At 42.7% G+C, this 20,542-nt stretch overlaps 1 protein-coding gene across 1 annotated transcript in view; it reads right to left on the bottom strand.

Moving 5' to 3' along the window:
- Positions 1-16,566, bottom strand: part of zdhhc9 (zDHHC palmitoyltransferase 9) — a 120,072-nt gene extending 103,506 nt beyond the window's left edge. The window contains exon 1 of the mRNA XM_085997366.1: positions 15,424-16,566. Coding sequence (XP_085853492.1) covers positions 15,424-15,581 — 158 coding nt within the window. The 5' untranslated portion in view covers positions 15,582-16,566. The remainder of the gene's footprint in view (positions 1-15,423) is intronic.
- Between the last annotated feature and the right edge of the window lie 3,976 nt (positions 16,567-20,542).

Below are 20,542 nucleotides of genomic sequence, written 5' to 3'. Positions count from 1 at the left end.
CCAGTCCAGTTCACCACTACTCTGTTTCCTGTCACTTAGCCAATTTCGTATCCATGCTGCCACTGTCTTTTATTCCATGGGCTTCAACTTTGCTGGCAATCCTAAAATGTGGCACTTTATGAAACGCCTTTTGAAAATCCATGTACACCACATCAACTACATTGCCCTCATCAACCTTCTCTGTTACCTCATCAAAAAAACTCAATCAAGTTAGTTAAACATGATTTGCCTTTAACAAATCCATGCTGGCTTTCCTTAATTAATCCAGACTTGTCCAATTGACTGTTAATTTTGTCCCGGATTATCGTTTCTAAAAGCTTCCCCACTACCGATGTTAAACTGACTGGTCTGTAGTTGCTGGGTTTATCCTTACACCCTTTTTTGAACAAGGGTGTAACATTTGTAATTCTCCAGTCCTCTGGCACCACCCCTGCATCCAAGGAGGATTGGAATATTATGGCCAGTACCGCCGCAATTGGCGCCTTTACTTCCCTCAGTATCCTAGGGTGCATCCCATTCGGTCCTGGTGACTTACCTACTTTAATTACAGCCAGCCTTTCTACTACCTCCACTATCAATTTTTATCCCATCCAGTATCTCAACTACCTCTTCTTTCACTATGACTTTGGCAACACCTTCCTTGGTAAAGACAGATGCAAAGCACTCATTTAGTACCTCAGTTATGCCCTCTGCCTCCATTTTGGTCCCTAATCGGCCCCACCCCTCCACTTACTATTTATATGCCTATAGAAGACTTTTGGATAACATTTCTAAAAAAATGTCAGAATAAAAGCTGCTTTTCATTTCCTGCTTCCCTGCCTGAGAATCTGCATTGTGATTGGCTGCTTAGACACCTTGCTGACATCACAGCAGCTACACTGATCTCAACTGCGCATCAAAAAAGGAAATTTCTCGCCAGTGATTGCGAAATCTTTGTGGGCAGCGGCGAACGCTTTTGCTTTGCCGCTGACCGCAAATTACGGGCCATTATACTTAATATAGGATGTCTCAACTCCAACCTCAAATTGCTCCCACCATTACCAAACCTGTAATCAACAATAAGTCACCTGTTATGGCTCAAAATGTTGCCAAGTCACAACCCACATTTGGAAAGACAAACAAAATCTATAAATTGTACCGCTGGGTGTTTCACAACTCAAGTGGGCACAATATGAAAATTTCACACATCACAGCTTTACTGAAATCCTAGTAACAATACTGCACAAGTCCTAATGTTACCATACTATTGGCCTTACATTTTTATTCAGGTTAGTCAGGAAATTAGTCTGTAGCAGGGCTTCTAGGCTTTTTGAAAAAAGCCAATTGGCATGCAACTAATGGAATGCTAAAGCCATCAGTAACAATTGCTAACCCATTAACTAACTTCCACAGTAAATATTTTGTGGCAATATGTAGCAAGTTCACGTTCACACATACCTCCTGTAAAGTGCTCATTCAATGGAGATCCTGATTTTCAAAAACCAGTAAGGAGTGTAGAAGTGTAGGAGAAGGCAATTGCTCGTCAGCTAGCATACTTTCTTTACCCACTCCTGCATGAAGGTGGGAAATGTTTAACCAACATAATGAGCAAATTGGCAAGCAAATGTATTGACCCGGAATTTGCTGCTGTATTGACGGCGAAATTGTCAGTGTTTGCTGTCATTACTCTGTTTACAGCAACTTCTGGAGTACACACATGCAGAGTTAAACGCGGAAATCTAGAAGTCGCTGTCAGTCATTCCTTACACCTCCACAAAGTGCACTGTTGAACTCCCCGGAGCCAGCAATCAATTGAAATCACGAAACTGGCGAAAACTTCCCTTTTATGCTGGAATAACGCTCTTTATAAAAAAAAGTTAAGCCTTGTTGAATGAGGTGTAACTGGGTTTTTTAAATGGCAGACCGAGTCATAATTACTGAACAACCACTCTGGCCCTGAAAAACTAATTTTATATTTGTGGAATGTCAAATATTTCCATGATGATAAAAAAAAACAATTTTTTAAAAATAATTTATTTTTAAAGTTTGTTTATGATACTTCAGCTTCTACCTTAATCCCATGTGTATGTCCCAAACTTTATTTCACACTTTATTTTAGTTGAGTTGAGGTCGAAGATCAGCCATGATCTTACTGAATGGCGGAGCAGACTCGAGGGGCTGTATGGCCTACTCCTGCTCCTAATTCTTATGTTCTTGTGAAAATGTGTATTTTACTTCCTGGCTTGCTGTCTGAGAATTCTTCAATGTGATTGGCTGCTTAACCAACTTGATGTTATCGCTGTTGCTGGGTGCTGGAGATCCTCTAGACTTGGCATCAGATTCAAATTAACGTCGGGAGAGGAGAAATCTATGCCAGAGATCGCTAGGTCTTTGTGGGCAGCTTTCTTCAAGGTCAGCAGCGAGCACCATCACTTTGCCACTGACCGCAAAATCTGAGCCATTGTAACCCTAAACAGATCAAGGCCAAGACCGGTATGTTTTAGATATTATATTGCATAATAAAGTGGTTTCCCTGGACGCTGTAAATATTACTGGTTAAGCAGTGTTCCATCACACCCACTTTATCTCCCAAAATTGCTTTGAACTCTGCTCATCAATGCAGAATATTACAAACAGAACTAAAGGCAGAGAAAGCCATCAGAAACTGTAAATAGTCATGCACAAACATTGGTGTAGTAAATCAGTTAGGGGGGGGGGGGGGGGCTGGTCACCAGCATTGTTACTTCTGCATAGAATAGAGTTACCTAAACCAAATGCAGAGTTTTAACAATGGCCAAATATGCATACTGTACCTTAAAAATACAGTAATGGGTGGTGAGACAAAAGTGCCAAGACCAGATATGGAGCAGTGCAAAACACAATGATTTTATTGGATTCTACTTTCTTCATGATGATTATTTGACTGATTTCACCGTATCCGATTGCTACAGAGGAACATAAAAGCATGGAATATGGAATGCGCCAGTCTATTAAACTTGCTCCTTCCATGGACAAAAACACTACCTTATCAAACATTTTAACCACATTTATTTAATCTTGAGGAAGAATATTTTACTAAATTTATTGCCAACTTCCAAAAGTAAACAAGTGAAACTCCAGAAAATCCTTCTTGCCGTCACAAAAATCTCTGCTCTGTACAAGTGGTTACTTGCACAGTATCTCCCCAACATTGGTCAACTTCAGTCTCTCCTCCATGCCATCATCTACAGGCTTGGAAAAGTCAAGCTTGTCACTTGATGGCCTGCACTATGAACTTTGGTTTCTCAATTTTAAAAGGCACCTATGCTTTGCACAATGTTAATTGACCTACAAATAAAACCCATGTTTACCCTTTCACAATCATGTAATTTCAAAGTGGAAGTTACAGTTTAACCCCTCTTTAATAAATTATATGTTTGAATACTAAATTATTTTTTAAAAATCTATGAGATCTTATGATTTTGTCAATCTTTCATATTATACTGATCTTCATTACTTAATTGGGGAAAAGGAGCAAAGAGAACACATAGTTCACTCCACCTATGAGTGCATCCACCAATGAAGCAGCATTTCCAACAGGTCCATAATGGTGTTATGGTAAAGTCCCTGCCCCAAAAACATCTTGCCATCTCTGCAGGAAACCAGATTGAAGGATACAGAATGAACAAAGAGTAAATAGTTTGCAGTTCACCACTCTCCTAGAACAGCCAGCTGCTAGCCAATCAAAAGGTTATTTTTTTTTTTTTTTAAATTTCTAAAATGTAATATCCGTATGCAGGTAAAACAAATGTAGTAACCTAGAAATTGAAAATCACCAAAGGTGCATTTACTATGAAGCAGTTTGACACGAGATCATCTATAAAGCACATTATTAATCTTGGTCATATTATTGGGGAGTGTGGGAGATCAAGCATTTTCACCATAGGATGAAGGGTGAGCGTCACTTTTCCACCAATTTCTTCCATGGCTAACTTGAGCCAGTTGCCCTCAGTACCTTGCCTAAATAGTATTTTTTCATGTGAACCCAACTGAGTGACGGCAAGTTATTTGGTAGAAGGAGGTTAACAGCCAAGAGAGATCTCGTCATCAACGGACGTACACAAACATGCACCTCCGCGAGAGTCGCTGGATAGTGATCAGGAGTGCAAACATTGGTCAATATTTTTCTCCATAAAGCAAGGATTCTAAGAAGCAAGTGTGCTGCACGCACTGCTGCCTTAGCGGAGTTCAATTAACAGCAGTGGACCAAACCTAGGGCCTTCTAGTTTATATGTCTAATAACTACTCCCAATTAGTGAAATTCTACTTCACTCACTTACACAAAGGATTAAAGAACCACATTCACTTTCACCAATGTTAATTGGTTATTAAAATCAGTGCATTATGCAGCACATCAATTGCTGAAGTGTAGCCACAGTAAATGTGCTATTACAAACATCATCAGAACACATCTAGCAGCTCAAAACTGGGCATCCATGAGGCACTGTGGGCCATCAGCAGCAGAATTGCATTTAATCTGTGACCTCATGGCCCGGCATATCGCTCACTCTACAATTATCAAGCCAGAGGACCAACCCTGGTTCAATAAGGAGTGTAGAATAGCATGCCAGGATTAGCACCAGGTGTACCTAAAAATGAAGTGCCAACCTGGGGAAGCTGCAACACAGGACTACATGCATGCTAAAAAGCAGAAGCAGCATGCTTTTGACAGGGCTAAGCAGTCTCACAATCAACGGATCAGATCAAAGCTCTGCAGTCCTGCCACATCCAGTCGTGATGGTGGTGGACCATTAAACAACTAATGGGGGGGGGGGGGGGGGGGCGGGAGGAGGAGGCTCCATGAATATCCTCCATCCTCAATGATGGTGGAGCCCAGCACGTGAGTGCAAAAGACAAGGCTGAAGTGCCTGCAACCATCTTCAGCCAGAAGTGCCAAGTGGATGATCCATATCGGCCTACTCCCGAGGTCCCCACCATCACAGAAGCCAGTTTTCAGCCAATTCGATTCACTCCACGTGATATCAAGAAACGACTGAGCACACTGGATACAGCAAAGGCTATAGGCCCCGACAACATCACGGCTATCGTGCTGAAGACTTGTGCTCCAGAACTAGCCGTGCCTCTGGCCAAACTGTTCCAGTACAGCTACAGCACTGGCATCTATCTGACAATGTGGAAAACTGCCCAGGTATGTCCTGTTCACAAAAAGTATGACAAATCCAATCTGACCAATTACTGCCCCATCAGTCTACTCTCAATTATCAGCAAAGTGATGGAAGGTGTCGTCAACACTGCTATCAAGCAGCACTTACTCACCAATAACCTGCTCACCAAATCCCAGTTTGGGTTCCGCCAGGACTACTCAGCTCCAGACCTCATTACAGCCTTGGTCCAAACATGGACAAGAACTGAATTCCAGAGGCGAGGTGAGAGTGACTGCCCTTGACATCAAGGCAGCATTTGACCAAGTGTGGCAGCAAGAAGCCCTGAAGTCAATGGGAATCAGGGGGAAAACTCTCCACTGGCTGGAGTCATACCTAACACAAAGGAAGATGGTTGTGGTGGTTGAATGTCAATCATCACAGCCCCAGGACATCACTGCAGGAGTTCCTCGGGGCAGTGTCCCAGGCCCAACCATCTTCAGCTGCTTCATCAATGAACTTCCCTCCAACAGGTGGTCAGAAAAGGGGATGTTCGCTGATGACTGCAGAGTGTTCAGCACCATTCACAGCTCTTCAGATAATGAAGCAGTCCATGCCCGCGTGCAGCAAGACCTGGACGACGTTCAGGCTTGGGCTGGTAAGCGGCAGGTAACATTCGCGCCACAGAAGTGTCAGGCAATGACTATCTCCAACAAGCGAGAGTCTAACCACAGCCCCTTGACATTCAACAGCATTACCATCACTGAATCCCCCACCAACATCATCCTGAGGGTCACCATTGACCAGAAACTTAACTGGATCAGCCACATAAATACTATGGCAACAAGAGCAGGTCTGAGGCTAGGTATTCAGCGGAGAGTGTCTCACCTCTTGACTCCCCAAAGCCTTTCCACCATCTACAAGGCACAAGTAAGGAGTGTGATGGAATACTCTCCATTGCCTGGATGAGTGCAGTTCCAACAACACAAGAAGCTCGACACCATCCAGGACAAAGCAGCCTGCTTGATTGGCACCCAATCCACCATCTTAAACAACAGAAAATGCTGGAAAAACTCAGCAAGTCAGGCAACATCCGTGGAGAGAAATTTGAGTTGACGTTTCGGGTTTGACCCGAAACGTCAACTCAAATTTCTCTCCACGGATGTTGCCTGACTTGCTGAGTTTTTCCAGCATTTTCTGTTGTTATTTCGGATTTCCAACATCTGCAGTATTTTGCTATCCCACCATCTTAAACATTCACTTCCTCCACTACCATGGTTGCAGTGTGTACCATCTACAAGATGCACTGCAGCAACACACCAAGGCTTCTTCGGCAGCACCTCCCAAACCCGTGACTTCTACCACCTAGAAGGACAAGGGCAGCAGGCGCATGGGAACACCACCACCTCCAAGTTCCCCTCCAAGTCACACACCATCCTGACTTAGAAGTAAATCGCCGATCTTTCATCATTGCTGGGTCAAAATCCTGGAACTCCCTATCCAAAAGCACTGTGGGAGTACCTTCACCACACTGACTACAGCGGTTGAAGAAGGTGGTTCACCATCACCTTTTCAAGGGCAATTAGGGATGGGCAATAAATGCTGGCCTTGCCAGCAATGCTCACATCCCATAAAAACAATTTAAAACCTCTTATCTAATTAGAAAATTTCACAAATTGACAATTACAGAAAGAATTCTCTTCAACTTTGCCTTTCTACTGCAATTTGTATTATATAAAATTAAAATACACAGAAAACAGTAAATTCAATGACAACTGCAAAATAGAACCTTGTAATGCTTACTAAAGGGCATTAGGGTCACTGGTATAAAATACTATTTCATTTTTGTTTGGAGCCAAGAGTAAGTTCAAGTCTGTATCTAATCTGAAAGAAAGACAGACAGACTTGCAGTTATATAGCGCCTTTCACAACCGAAAGTCTTATGACATTACCCAAACCAACTGGATTTTGGGTTGAAAACTTGTATATCCATGGGCAAGGATCGACTTGCCTTCATCTGGTATGCATGAAAATGTGTGTTGGGGTAGGGGGCTGAATCAGACACAAATAACAGTCTTTCAAGATAGATGGAAAATTATTTTGTATTCAAAAAACACTAAATCGTGTGGCATTATGGTGCCTCTCTGGTCAGCTCTGCATAACTTGCCTTCAGCAGCAGGCATTATTCAGATTCAGCACATTCAGAAATAATGAGTCTCAGACTGGGTGACTGAACAGACATACTTCTGTCCATCCATCCTATCTCCACTACACATATTAACAGTACACCCAGTAAACAACTAGCGATTATTTACAAAGCCTATAAAAAGTTTTAAAACATCAAACACTACAATCGCATGCATTCCTCCCCCCCAGCCCCCAAGTAAATACCACAACTACAAATTTTAACTGCATCCAATGGAGTATTTGAATTGTAACTGTTCATTTTGCAACAATCTAAGAGTTCCTCAGAAAGCAATATCAAGAGGAAGACAACAATAAAGTTCTGCAGAGCTATTACAGCTGCTGAACTATACATGCTGGCTTCCTACAAAAGTGAGCCAATGATGGTATCCTGATCTTCAACACATTGCTACTGTTGCTGTCACATTCAACTTTGGAGCTAGGCTTGGGGGGGGGGGGGGGGGGGGTGGTGGTGAAGGGCTAACGTTGTTTTAATACAGAACAAAAATAAGTATACAAGGGAGACCATTAGGCTCATCCTTTGATAGAAACTCACGATCCCCCATCAGTGTCTCACTACCTCTCGATGAGTTTTTGCCTCCACTACCCTATCAAGTGTTGATCACTCTTTGGATGAAGAAACGTGCCTGCCATCAGTCCTGAACTTGTGGAATCACTTCTACAATCTCAAAATACTTGGATTGTAAAGCTATGAATCTTGGGATTTTATGGCAATAAATTTGGCTAGGATCCCTAGTCCCTGGACTGCAAACCCTACTCTTGACTTCAACCCATTCTCTTAACTGTTTCAGTTTTTGAAAGGGGACCTTCCTAACCATGCCAGTTTGATGAAAGGCCCCATCAAAAATATTAAATTGTCTTTTTTCATTTGGATGCAGACCAATTTACTGAACGTTTCCATTTTTTAAATTTTCAAATGCATTTAGTTTTTAAAAGAGCAATGCAGACTAAAACACCTTAACTACATACTTATTGTTTATGTAAAGGGTAATGACCGCAAAGAAGTGCGCTATATTAAAACATGATGTTACACAGTACTGTTAATTGTTACTGTTTACAAGGAACACCATACCCTCAAAAGCTTCCACCTTGTACTGCTCACACTGGGCAATTATTGATGTAACTGGCACTCTGCCATTAAAGGCCAATGGCTTTGTCAACAAGATTGTGAAAATACCTGTAACAACTAGGCAACCTCGATTATAATACAACTCAGGAGGCAAGATAAGAGGGGGTAACTGTATACAAACTAATCTCAACTGCAGTGCAATTAATGGCATTATATCACTTACTTGTTACATGGTTAGACCCTCAAAATGAAGGATCTGGCAAAGTCTAGAACCAGCAACAGGAATTAATTCCATTCTGTTTGTTTAATCCCAGAACCACAAAACTGGGACTTTAGACTTTCCTTCCTCCTGTAAACTTATACATGTCAATCTTGAAAACTAGCAAGAAACAGAGCTCAACAAAAACTGATGCCTGACAAACAGCGTGAAATATAAACTTATGACATGTGGAAACAAGTAATTACACAAAATGCAATAGGACACAGCAGTGACAAACTAGAAGCATTTTTGTCTAAAATATATCAAGATGTTGGCTTTTCTTTGTCATGGTAAACATGGGGTTAAAGACCAAGCCCACTCAAAAAAAAAAAAAAAGTTTTGAGTAAAAGCTCCAGAATATACATTGTGTCTGACCAGAAAGCCAAGACACTGAATTCAAATTAATGTATCTTGTGGGTTTTATTTGTATGTGTTTGATAGGCAGCTGAGTTTAAGAGAGACATTTAAATCTTTTTGGTCCTAGTTTCTCAGTCTCTCTTGTTAAAATTCAATTGTCTGTCTGAAACCAGGAGAGATAAATAGGCCACTGACACGCTGGACAGTCAGCAACAAACTTCAAAACAAAAGGTTAATACTCAGGAACTTTGCGTCTAGTCCTGTTTACAACAAGCATTGTTATTTTCCAATCTTCTGAGGAGGGATAGTTAAGACTGTATAACTACTATAAATCTACATGTCTTTTTACTGGTTGATAAATCTGTTGGGCAGTTTATAGCCCACAGCTGTACAGTGAAGTACTTAATCTACCACTTTCCAAAGTCAAAAAAGATCATAAGGGCATCAGATATAAGCAATAGCCAAAATACTGTAATGAAGGTTTTTTTTTTTAAACTCAATCCACGGGTTGTGAAAAATTCTGTAGGCATTGGGCACGCAAAGGTACATAAGGAGTCACAGAATGAGGGCTTGCCTACAGGACCTGTTCAAGATCTAACAATGGGCTTGTTGTTACTCAAGTTGTAGGTATATCCAATATACATCAACTTGCATCAGAGGAAGGGGAAAAAAAATAGACAAAACAGAGAATACAAGAATTTTATTTTCTGGTGAGGGGGCAGAGAAGAGAAATAGCTTTGGGGCATATCCCCAACATAAAATGTTGATTTTTTTGGCATATTCTTTGGTACTTTTTCCCCACATTAAACACTACAATGGATCATTGATTGCGCTCCCACCACATGGAAGCCCCAAAAATTCTCCTGTTATTATGAATTAAACATTTCAACAAAAATATAAAGCAATAAAATAAAAATTTTAAATCAACCCATTACTTTTTTTTTTTTTTTTTTAATTGCTAATCTGAAATAAGAACACTTTAAAATATGTATATAATTAATTGCTCTCTTTCAAAATTAAAAACATGAATTCAAGGTGAACATTTTTCAAGGTTTGTGCCTCCAAATGCCTTTGGAAACTCCTATATTTTGGTTAGCCAATCTCCCAAAAAAATAAAAATTGTGTTACTTGCAGAGTTTACAAACATTTGGCCCATGATCACAGCCATTAGCAGAAAGCATGTTGCGCACACATGCCCCCTCCCTGCAGGCCAGGGGCATATTACCAGCACATAGTGAAGGCAAGCCAGCTGCACACAGCTCCTCAGATACAATCCCAGCTCTGCAAACTGACCACTTCCACAGATGGATGTGAAGAGAGATGCTGCTCCAAGATAGCTATTTCCATTATTTTACCTTTTTTGTAAAGTGAAAGGGGAAAACATGAAACTTTAGAAAGCACGGGAAACAGCAATAGACACCAATGGCTCTGATCCATCCTAAGTGTAGGAAATGTGTGGCACAGGTGTAGAAGCACGGAGTCAACAGGCTCATGGAAGAACCTTGAAGGAGCACAGGAAGTACCAATCCATGCCGCATTTTAGCAAGAAACACCAACAAACAAACAGACACTGGGTTGGAACACATGCAAAACATGAATAATTGGCATGACTACAATCTTCATACTTTCAAAACCCAAGCTAGATGTTGCATTATTACTATTTTAATGATTTATCTTGTCTTGTCTTGTCTTTTCAGTCTAGGTAATATTCTGCACCGCAAGCCTTGACCCATCACCTTGGTTTCTCAAATAGGTCACCGGCACGAGTCCGACTGGCCACAGGCCACAAAACTCACACTTCATTTGTATATTTTGAGTGCATGTGGCTAGGCCACATATTCTGACAGCTCCCTGTTTCCTCCAAAAAATGTAAAGACTATTGTGTACCAGGCAATAATAACCCAGCAAGTATAAGTGAGCATTTAATGCCACAGTTATAGCAGTATCAGAAGCAGCACAACAAAACCTACTCCTCCCGCCACCCACCCCTCGACACAAAATAGAAACTGAGCAGTGCACAGCTGTAAACATTGGAAAATTTAAAAGCAAAATTTATTATCAGTCAGACACAGTATACACCCAAATCTGGTGTCACTTTTAGCTTTTCAAACAATTTCCCCTTGCATCCTTTTATTTCACCCCTATGACAAACCACACCCATATGTCTGGTGGTCAAATGGATATCTGATCCCACTTCAACAGTTTGGGTCCAAGTACTATTGGGGCTCAAAGCAGTTCAACACTACTGTAGTTTAATTTACCTAACTTTCTTTCCTCTCACCAAATTTTTATCCTTTCCTTGCCTCCTTTCTAGAAACACCGACACCAATTCCATGCATGCTGGTAAGCTTCTGGAAGTATACCGAATGTCCAACAGGATCCCATGACTGATTTCTCCCCCCCCCCCCAATGCATGTTAAGGAAAACTGTCTCACGTGCAAAATCAGCTAACTCAGTACAGGCCAAGGATTGAACACTGTGCCTCAATACCACATCTGCTGTGCATTTAGTCACAGAGTATCTGACTTCCTAAAACATGAATATAGTTATGGCAATTTTTACAACAAGTTCTCCAAATAAAGCTGTGGGGGGGGGGGGGCAGTGGGGAGTCATAAATGTGCACCAAAAAAAATGTTAATTTAAATTGAAATATTTATGAGAACCAAATGACAAAATACAATGTTGTTGAACAAGTTAATATTTAATGACCTTGGCAATTAAATCAGCACTTCATATCTGGCTCTTAACTTTCTGGTTATACCCATGCTTTATAAATAGCACAAGTATCAAAATTATTCTGCCCAAATATTGTTTTTGGTGCCTTTTATCCAATGTTTGTGTGGCATTGCAGTAACAAAGTCAATAAAAACTGCATTTTGATCTCAAACTGCATGACTACTGGTCAGTTGTGAAAATTAAACAGTATTTGCACTCTGAACCCATCCGAGATTTAAAACCTTTTTTTCCCCCCCCTGTTGAATGAGATGCTGTACCATATCCTGTATTAAGCACCAATGCTTTTATAAGACACTAGTTCATAGGCCTGAACTAGAGGTATCACATTTTTATACTTGGACCCTGTCCCCTTGAACTACTATTCGTAGGGAAAAAAGTATACAGTCTCTGGATTGTCAAAGAAAAAACAAACCACATTGTGTGTAGTGGTATTGCAATAAATCTGGGCAAAGAGAGATAATCAAAATCTAAACAAACTAACTTGATCAAAGCATAAAATACCATTCACTTATCATTCACAAATCCTGCTGCAAAACACTCCTAACCAAGCATCAAATCTCTCACGTACCTCATCGCTTCCCAATTGCTCTAATTATATTCTCCACATTTTTAACTCTCTGCAAATGCTCCTCTCACTGACAGTGTATTCTATGCAAACCTAGCCCAATCAATTAGATTATTAATAATCTGTTAAATTTACTGTTTTGCAGTTCACAACCCCTATGTAAAAGCTAATTTGTGAACCATCACACTGCAAGCACTTCAGAGATTGGATTCCAATTAGTTCCTAGCTATTTAACATCTTTACCATTTGGCAAGGCACATGCTGTGCTGCCGATCTGTTTTTTTAACCTTTAAAACAGAGAAATTCACTTACTACAAAGACTAAGCAAAATGCATGTTCATTTTCCCCAGTTAACCCCTTCCCTCGATCTACATGTGATATAGCAACAAATGCAAAGGGTTTATATTGCACGTCACTCCAACAGACCTGGAAAGAGGGTGCGGAGAGGTAGGGCAAAACACTTGCATGGGCAATGGTAACTTGCACTTAGATAGCACCTTTCACAGAATAAAACATCCCAAACACTTCACAGAAAATTAGAGGATACACTGAAGGAAAAAAGTTAGGCAACCAAAGGCATGGTCAAAAATGATGGTTTTCAAAAGGCTTTTGGTGGGAGCTAGCAATGCAGAGGGGCTTAATAAAAGAATTCCAAAATGCAGGTACATGGTGGATTAGTCCTCTGTGCCTCAAGATGGAGGTGGGGTGGAAAGAGATAAAATGCTCATTAAACCAGAATTACAATAGAATGTATATAGGGTTGGAAAAGACTGCAGAGGTAGGGTGGAGGGAGGCCATGCATGGATTTGAAAATGAGGATGAGAATTTAACACACTATGGAGACAGAAAGCCAATAGAATTCAGCAGGGACAGGAACCAGAAGAGCACATGAGAATATAGGCTAGGATATGGACAGCAGAGCTCTGATGATTGGACCAGGATACTATTTCTTTTTAAAGTATAATGTTAAAATCGAATACCTAGTTTCAAAAGAAAGCCAGAATATCCTATTTATGCTCAGGGCCAGTGTTTGTGCACTCAAATATATCAGTTGGTTCATAAACTGTCCTATTAATATTCCATGGTAGTTTAACAGGGGGAGGGAGGTGGAACGCAATAACCACCACTTTTATCTTATTTATCTGTATATACAGCCTAAACTCAAAGTGCTTGAATAGCTTCCTGAAGCAAAGAATACCTTCATGTGGGCTTGCTTGAGCTTGATATAATTTGGAAATATTCATTTGGGTTGTTTATAGATGTAATCAAGTGAATTTTCAGGAAAATATATTGATAAAGGATTTTATGCAAAATTAGTTTGGCCAATATTAAATCTAATTGAAAGTACTAAAGCTGCCATTTAGGGAGACCATAAGGTGGACTGATGAAGTGGGAATGTCAAAGCTGAAACTATGTTGAATCTACCCAGTGCGCCATCTATTTTAGAATAGATGGCACTGCCATTGAGCACCAAAAAATGTTACAAATATAACTTATTTGAATATACTTTTTGATATTTAACCTCAAATCTTTTGACAATTTGTTTACACACAATTTCTGGTATGAATTATTCTTGTAGAGCAACTCTGTGGGCTAAGTCAAAGGTCAGGGTTCTCAATCCCTCCATGTCCAGAAATAGCTGGATAGTCACAATTTATACCCTTCCCAATCTGTATGCACTAAGGTTAGGGTCCTACTTCAATGAAAGGAGCAATTCTAAATGCATTACCACCAATATAATCACTCTAGCAATTCTACTGTTAATACAAGACACTGGACTACTTTATTTTCTAGACAAAAATCAATGTTGTAAATTTCTGAGTAATGACCAATGGGGAAGGGAAACAGAAATGTACAACAACTTGCAATTATATAACTCCACAATCTAGCTGATTACACATCTGCTCATTGTAAAAAAGGAGGAATAGAACACACAAGTTGGTCCAGACTGGTGAACTGTTGCATTTTTTTAATGAATTACAAATTCAGAAAAAAATATTTCCCTACTTTCTCCCCTGAACATGCTAGGTAGAATTTCACAGACTAGGACAATCCTCCAATATATCAACGAAGTGTCCATTCTGCAAATGTCAGTAAATGACCAGAAAGCATTACAGGCAAATCCTACTGGGTCCTCGGTGGACATCGAGACACCTGCATTGTCCATCTAGGGATGAGAGGAGGAGGCAGTCACCAGAACCCTGGTTATTATTGCTCCTTCTATATCCAGGGAAACTGAGGCCAATCGTTATCCATCAACTCTTGCCCCGACTGAGATTAACTAAGACCAGGGAACAAATCGAGGACTTTTAGTACATCTGCGTGCATTTAACCTCAAAGCAATCAGCTGAATCTTAAGAAAACAATTTTGAAAGTTTTAAAATACCTTCAAAAAAAGGAACAAAAGCGAGTAATTCATGTTATAACAAAAACTACTCAAAGGTAACCCCTTTAAAATTGGACACAGCAAACTTAAGTATCTGGCAAGCCTTTTTATCTGCATTTGCCAAATACGACAGCGTGAAGGAAATCAAATTAAAACGCATCATTTCATTGCAAACGTCAGTACGATGAGAATTACTTGAGCTGTCCTGCATTCCCAGTACACAAGAATTGTGTCATTTTAGGTTTGCATTTCGTTAACTAAAATAACAATTTGCAAAATTATGGTTATTCGAATCTAGAGATTATATTCAAAACATAGGTTTTCTAAAAAAAGACACCATAGCTGCCAAGGTCACATTATCAAGTGAAATTTTGAGAGAAAAAAAATGAAACAGATTACAAACTTCTTGAAACAAATACCAGGAAGATTTTTTTTTTAGAAAATTAGGCTGAGATTTGACAGGTTGCTAACAAAAGTATAGTGGACGCAGGATGCTCCAATTCCACCCAGCACGATTTAAAATCCATGTACATCAGACGCAAGCTGCACGCGTTGGTGGCCAACGAGCAATAGAAATTCAAGCTGCGCTCCGAATGCTATTTTTTCCCTCAAACACAAGATTTTTCTGCTTAAATAATGATTCTTGCCACTTTCAAAAGTGCAAGTCCTTTGAATCCTTCCACCTCCCTCAAAAAGCAATTGAGCATGCCTGTCATTGTTACTCACTCAAAGCCGAAGAACAACGCGCTGGTTCCCACGATGAGGAAGACGGTGAGGTAGAAAACTCCTTTCTGTCGGGCCATCATGATCCTGCCATCGCAACAGAACGTGTTTTTCCCAGGCAGCTTCTGCCATTTCCGCGTTGGCTTTTTCTCGCTTTTCATCGTATGTATTCCTTCTATTTTTTTTAATGAAATACCTTTCAAATCTATTAATTAACCAGAAAAGTCTCAGAGCTCGATGACAGTGTGCAGTGTAGCTGGCTGCTATCCCCCCCCCTTTTGCTATGTGTCTTTGTCCCCGGGTATGCAATGCTTTCTCTGCTCGTCCCCGGGTGCTCCTTGCTGCCACTGCCTGCTCCTGTGCTTATGGATACTCAGCGCTACCTCTCTCCGCGCTGCTCCATCTCTGGGCAGCACCAGTAGGAGACTCAGCGAGCCCTCCGTCAGCCACGCCCTTCCCCGGCCTGGAGCACGGTGTTTTGCGCGCGCATGCTCACCACCAGGCCAGACGAGCTGGTTCCCGTCAGCGCGCGCACGCGGGTGGCTGTGTCGCCGGGCGGGTGCGCGCGCGCGCGCACACACATGTCCAGCTGTCCCTGCAGCTCGAAGCGACCCAGTCACATCATCCTTCCCCAGAGATACAGTGGCCAGTGTGACCTGCGTGTAGGGATCGCCGCCTTTAACCAAGTACAGATTCGGAGAGAGGACGGGATCCGGCTGGAATGATGGCTTGTATTCTCAGATATTATTAGCCTACGATCAAGGCCATTGGGGTGGGATTTTAACAGATGGGAATCAGTGCAAGTCCTAGAATCGCATCTATTAAAAACACAGTGGCCCTGCCCGTGATCACAATGAGCCATAATTTGCTGTCAATAAAAAATCGCTTGTTATTTATGCGCAAATGCTACAGCTAATTCAGACGAGTGCACATTTGTGATTAAACATGGAAATCCAATAGTTGCTGTCCGAAATGCGCTGCTCTGCTGTTAGCTGCGCGAAAACGGCATCTTGCTCTCTGGTGCACCATTGAAGTGCATTGAATGGCATGAAATTGCTGTATTTGCGCAGTAGGTACGAACTAATCTCGCCACAGAAAGTTAGAGCTGGTCTGAAGTGACGCAAGGAGCCTGTTTTAGAATCACTTAAGGTCCACGTATATTTAATTAAGCCTGGATTAACCATCAGAGATTCTTTTAACGCTGTGCTAATTGTTAACTACTGCCAATTAACTGCTCTGGCACCGAAAATTAACTGTTACAAGTGTGGAGTCTTATTCCTTCAGGGTTTAATTGTTGGATATTTTAAAAATGTGAAATTAATTTTTTTTTACTTTTCCTTTTTGTCTCTTTTTTTCTCTCTTAATCCAATCTCTTTCCCTTTTTTTCTGTACCTGATTTGACATTGAATTTACCCACTCTAATTTACATTTCCTTCTCCGTACTTGCGCTGTTAATTTCACAATCCTTCAATCTGATTGATTAAGGAGATACACAGTTGCTTGTCCTGTTCACCCAGTTTTCAGATGCTCAGTTTCCCTTGCGGCGAGTTTTTCAGTTCACACTTGCAGCAACTTGCGGTTCGAAAGTTTAAACCAGCAAGGACAAGTCTAACTAATGGCAGACACCATTAGATTCACTGCTATAGCGAATTATGGCCCAATATATTTAACTCATATCTCAATGAGACACAATAGTAAGTGGAAAATTGGCATTTTTTAAATAACAGATTTTGGGGCCAGTTATCACTTGCTATGCCTGGCATTAATGGGGTAGTAAGGACCTCAAAATGGGGTGGGTAGCCTTATCGCCCTATTAACACTGATGATGTGGCAGCGCCATTTTGAAAATGGCCTACCGCTGGGCGCCCAAAGCACCTGCCTGTTTCAGGCAGTAGGCCCCATTTATAATGTAAACCACGGTCGAGGGACCCCAATTGACATTTTAGGTCGGAACTAGTCGTGGCGTGTGCCATGCACACTTTGACCAATTCCAGGGGCGATGGAGCCAAAGAAGCCCAGCCAAGGTAAGTTTGAAATTATTTTTGTGGGTCTGGAGAAGCAGGAGTGCTCCTTATGCAGGAGCACTTACCTGGCTGTCAACTGGTCGGCCCGATATTGGCCGCCCTTAATCCAGCTAGCTGCATCGCGCCACTCAGTTGGCGCCCCGCAGTTCATTGTCCTGATGTAAATGAGGCTGGGGCCTCAAAATCACTTTCACATCTTCACCGCTGGGTACGAGCAGAACATCAACCCAGCTTATGATGCAATTTTCAATACTAGCATTACCATGCTTTCCAAAACTAATAAGGTTACAGTCTCCCGAGACCTTTAGCTTGGTGGTTGAGGTTGTAATACATTAAGAACTCCAGAATACAATAGGACTTGAATTTGATCCTACAATTCTCCATATACAAGGATCCTGGGCCTAGAAATTCAGTTGTTTGCGCCAGCCGCTAGCGCCTTAGGAGGAGGAGATGTGGGGCGCTAGGTGGCTAGCGGCCGGGCGCTGTGCGATCTGCGCCTCTCCCCAACTTCAGTAAAGATTTAGCGGCGGCGCAAAGCCTTTGCACGCGCTCAGCTGCGCGCGCAGATCCTGACGTCATTTCATCGTGCAACACCCTTTGTGCGCCCCAAACCGGAAATTCAGTGGCGCCGGCCTATTGAGCGCCTGGCGCCCCTAGCGACTGGTAGAGGGGAACGGTTCCCAGTCGCTGCAGGGCGCGGGGGGCGCTAATTAAAGGGCACTCCTCCTGCAGTAGAAATGGCAGCCATTTTGCAACACTCCTTCTTTGTGAGAGACGGATCTTTGCAGAGAGACAAAGGTAGAGAGCTTTCTGGTTTGGCTCAACACTCGCACAGGTACTTGTGGCTTCAGGCCACAGCTTTGCACTTGTCTTTAACTTCAGAGCCATAGCATTGATTGGAAACATATAATGGGGGCTGCAATGGGTGCAAACGTTGGCCTTCTCCATTGCATTCAAAGGGCTCAGAGACGCCGTGAGAGAGTGGCAGTCATGGCCAGAGGGAGAAGGGGCAACAGGCGTCGGCTAAGGAGGCCTTACCCACCCAGAGTATACCGCCAGCAGTTCTCATATCTGAACATGTCTGACGAGCAGTGTGTTCGGAGGCTGCGATTCCGAAGGGCGGTGGTCACTGAGATCTGCCACCTGCTTCGCGGAGATCTGCAGCCACAGCTGAGGAGCAGGACGTCTCTGTCGGTGGCAGTGAAGGTGATGGTGTCTCTCAACTTCTATGCCACCGGCTCCTTCCAATCCGCTGCTGGGGACATTTCCAACATCTCCAAGTTTGCCGTACATTGCTGCATCCGCCAGGTGACCAATGCCCTTTTCAGAAGGAGACGTCAGTTCATCTCCTTCTCCATGGCCCTTGTCAAGCAGCAACAGCGTGCAATGGGCTTTGCAGCATTAGCGGGCTTCCCCATGGTGCAGGGCGCCATTGACTGCACGCATGTGGCTTTGCGGGCACCTCTAGAGCATGCCGAGGATTACCGCAACCGGAAGGGCTACCATTCGCTCAACGTGCAGTTGGTGTGTGACCACAGGCAGATCATCCTAGCTGTCAATGCCCGCTTTCCAGGCAGCAGCCACGATGCCTTCATCCTGCGCCAGACTTCTGTGGCAGACATTTTCGAAGCCCAGCCTCACCCACGAGGATGGCTTCTCGGGGACAAAGGCTATCCTTTGTGCACCTGGCTGATGACCCCGCTCCGTGCACCCAGCACCCCTGCTGAAGAGGGATACAATGACAGCCATCAAGCAACCAGGAACCTCATTGAGCAAACAATCGGCATCCTGAAGCAACGGTTCCGCTGTCTGGATCATTCCGGAGGAGCCCTACAGTACTCGCCTGAGCGAGTCTCCCATTTCGTGGTTGTGTGCTGCATGCTGCACAACCTGGCTATCCGCAGGACTCAGCCACTGCCACCAGACATTGGAGGACCACCAGAGGAGGAGGAGGAGGAGGAGGAGGAGGAGGACCAGCACAGGAGGGAGGCAGAAAGTGCAAGGGCCGCCCGTCGGCAGCTTATTGAACGTCGGTTCTAGGCCCCCTCTCAGGGAATGGCTGTGCCAATGGCACAAGATGAATGTAGCCGCTCCACAAGCCCTCAGCCGAGCAGGGCAACCAGGACTTCCAAAAGAAAGCATGGACAGTGTGATTTAAGAACATTTATTACTTTGATACCTCTGTGCCCTTCCCACATAACAAACTAATGGAGAGAAGCCCCCCGCAAAAACACAAATCGAGCAGTCTCGGCCTTTCAATAAACACAAATACACCAGTCTCGGCCTTTCAAAAAAACAAAGCCACCCTCCCCCTTTAAGAGCTCACCGGCGCCAGAGTGCCGTCAATCAGCAGCTCGCCGCACCTGCGCTGCGCCCGCCCTCGGGGGTTTCGCCCCGGGCCGCCGGCTTAGCGCCTAATGATAGTCGTGCATCACCTGTTTTAGCGCAGCAGCAACCTCTTGGGGCGATGCCACTGAATATCGGCGAAGGTGGCGCGAAGTTGCGCCGGGCGCAAACTTTAGCGGCCGCCCGGCTGTAGCGCCCCAAACGTGGCTATACTGAATTTCTAGGCCCTGGTCTCTATCGTGCTATGGAGAAAAGCCAAGTGGTCATACATTTTGTATTTTAGACCAGATGCTTTCCTTGGAATGACATTTCCATAGTCACAACAGCTCAGGAACCATCAACCCAAGCAGTATTTGATTATCTCAGACTGTATTTATCCTATTACCCCTCAATCTATTGTTAATCAGTTATTCATCCAGTTATACTTTAACAGTGTTAATTAATATAGCAGCTCTGGGGAAAAAGCATCCTAATCTGAATTCTTGTTTAAGCCTAGTTGATTTTCCATACATATCCTTTCATAGTCTCATATGCTCACAGTCCAAGTTAAATAACGTGATCACATCTAAGTTATCCATTCTTCTTAGCATTTTAAAGATCAGGATTACTGTATATGTCTTTTCAATAATGAAAACAAGTTCAGCAGGTAGTCTTGTGTCATATGCAAGTCATTAGTAGTCAGCACAAGTTACGAGCAATGATTCCACACAGTGGCTATGATGTTCCTAACACTTTGCAAGGGTACAAAATAC

Source organism: Somniosus microcephalus, chromosome 1, assembly GCF_052327205.1.
Source record: "Somniosus microcephalus isolate GS21.2 chromosome 1, FLI_Smic_1.0, whole genome shotgun sequence".
Classification (NCBI taxonomy): Eukaryota; Metazoa; Chordata; class Chondrichthyes; order Squaliformes; family Somniosidae; genus Somniosus; species Somniosus microcephalus.
The sequence above is the reverse complement of the archived record's forward strand: the minus strand, read 5'-3'. Positions and strand labels throughout refer to the sequence as shown.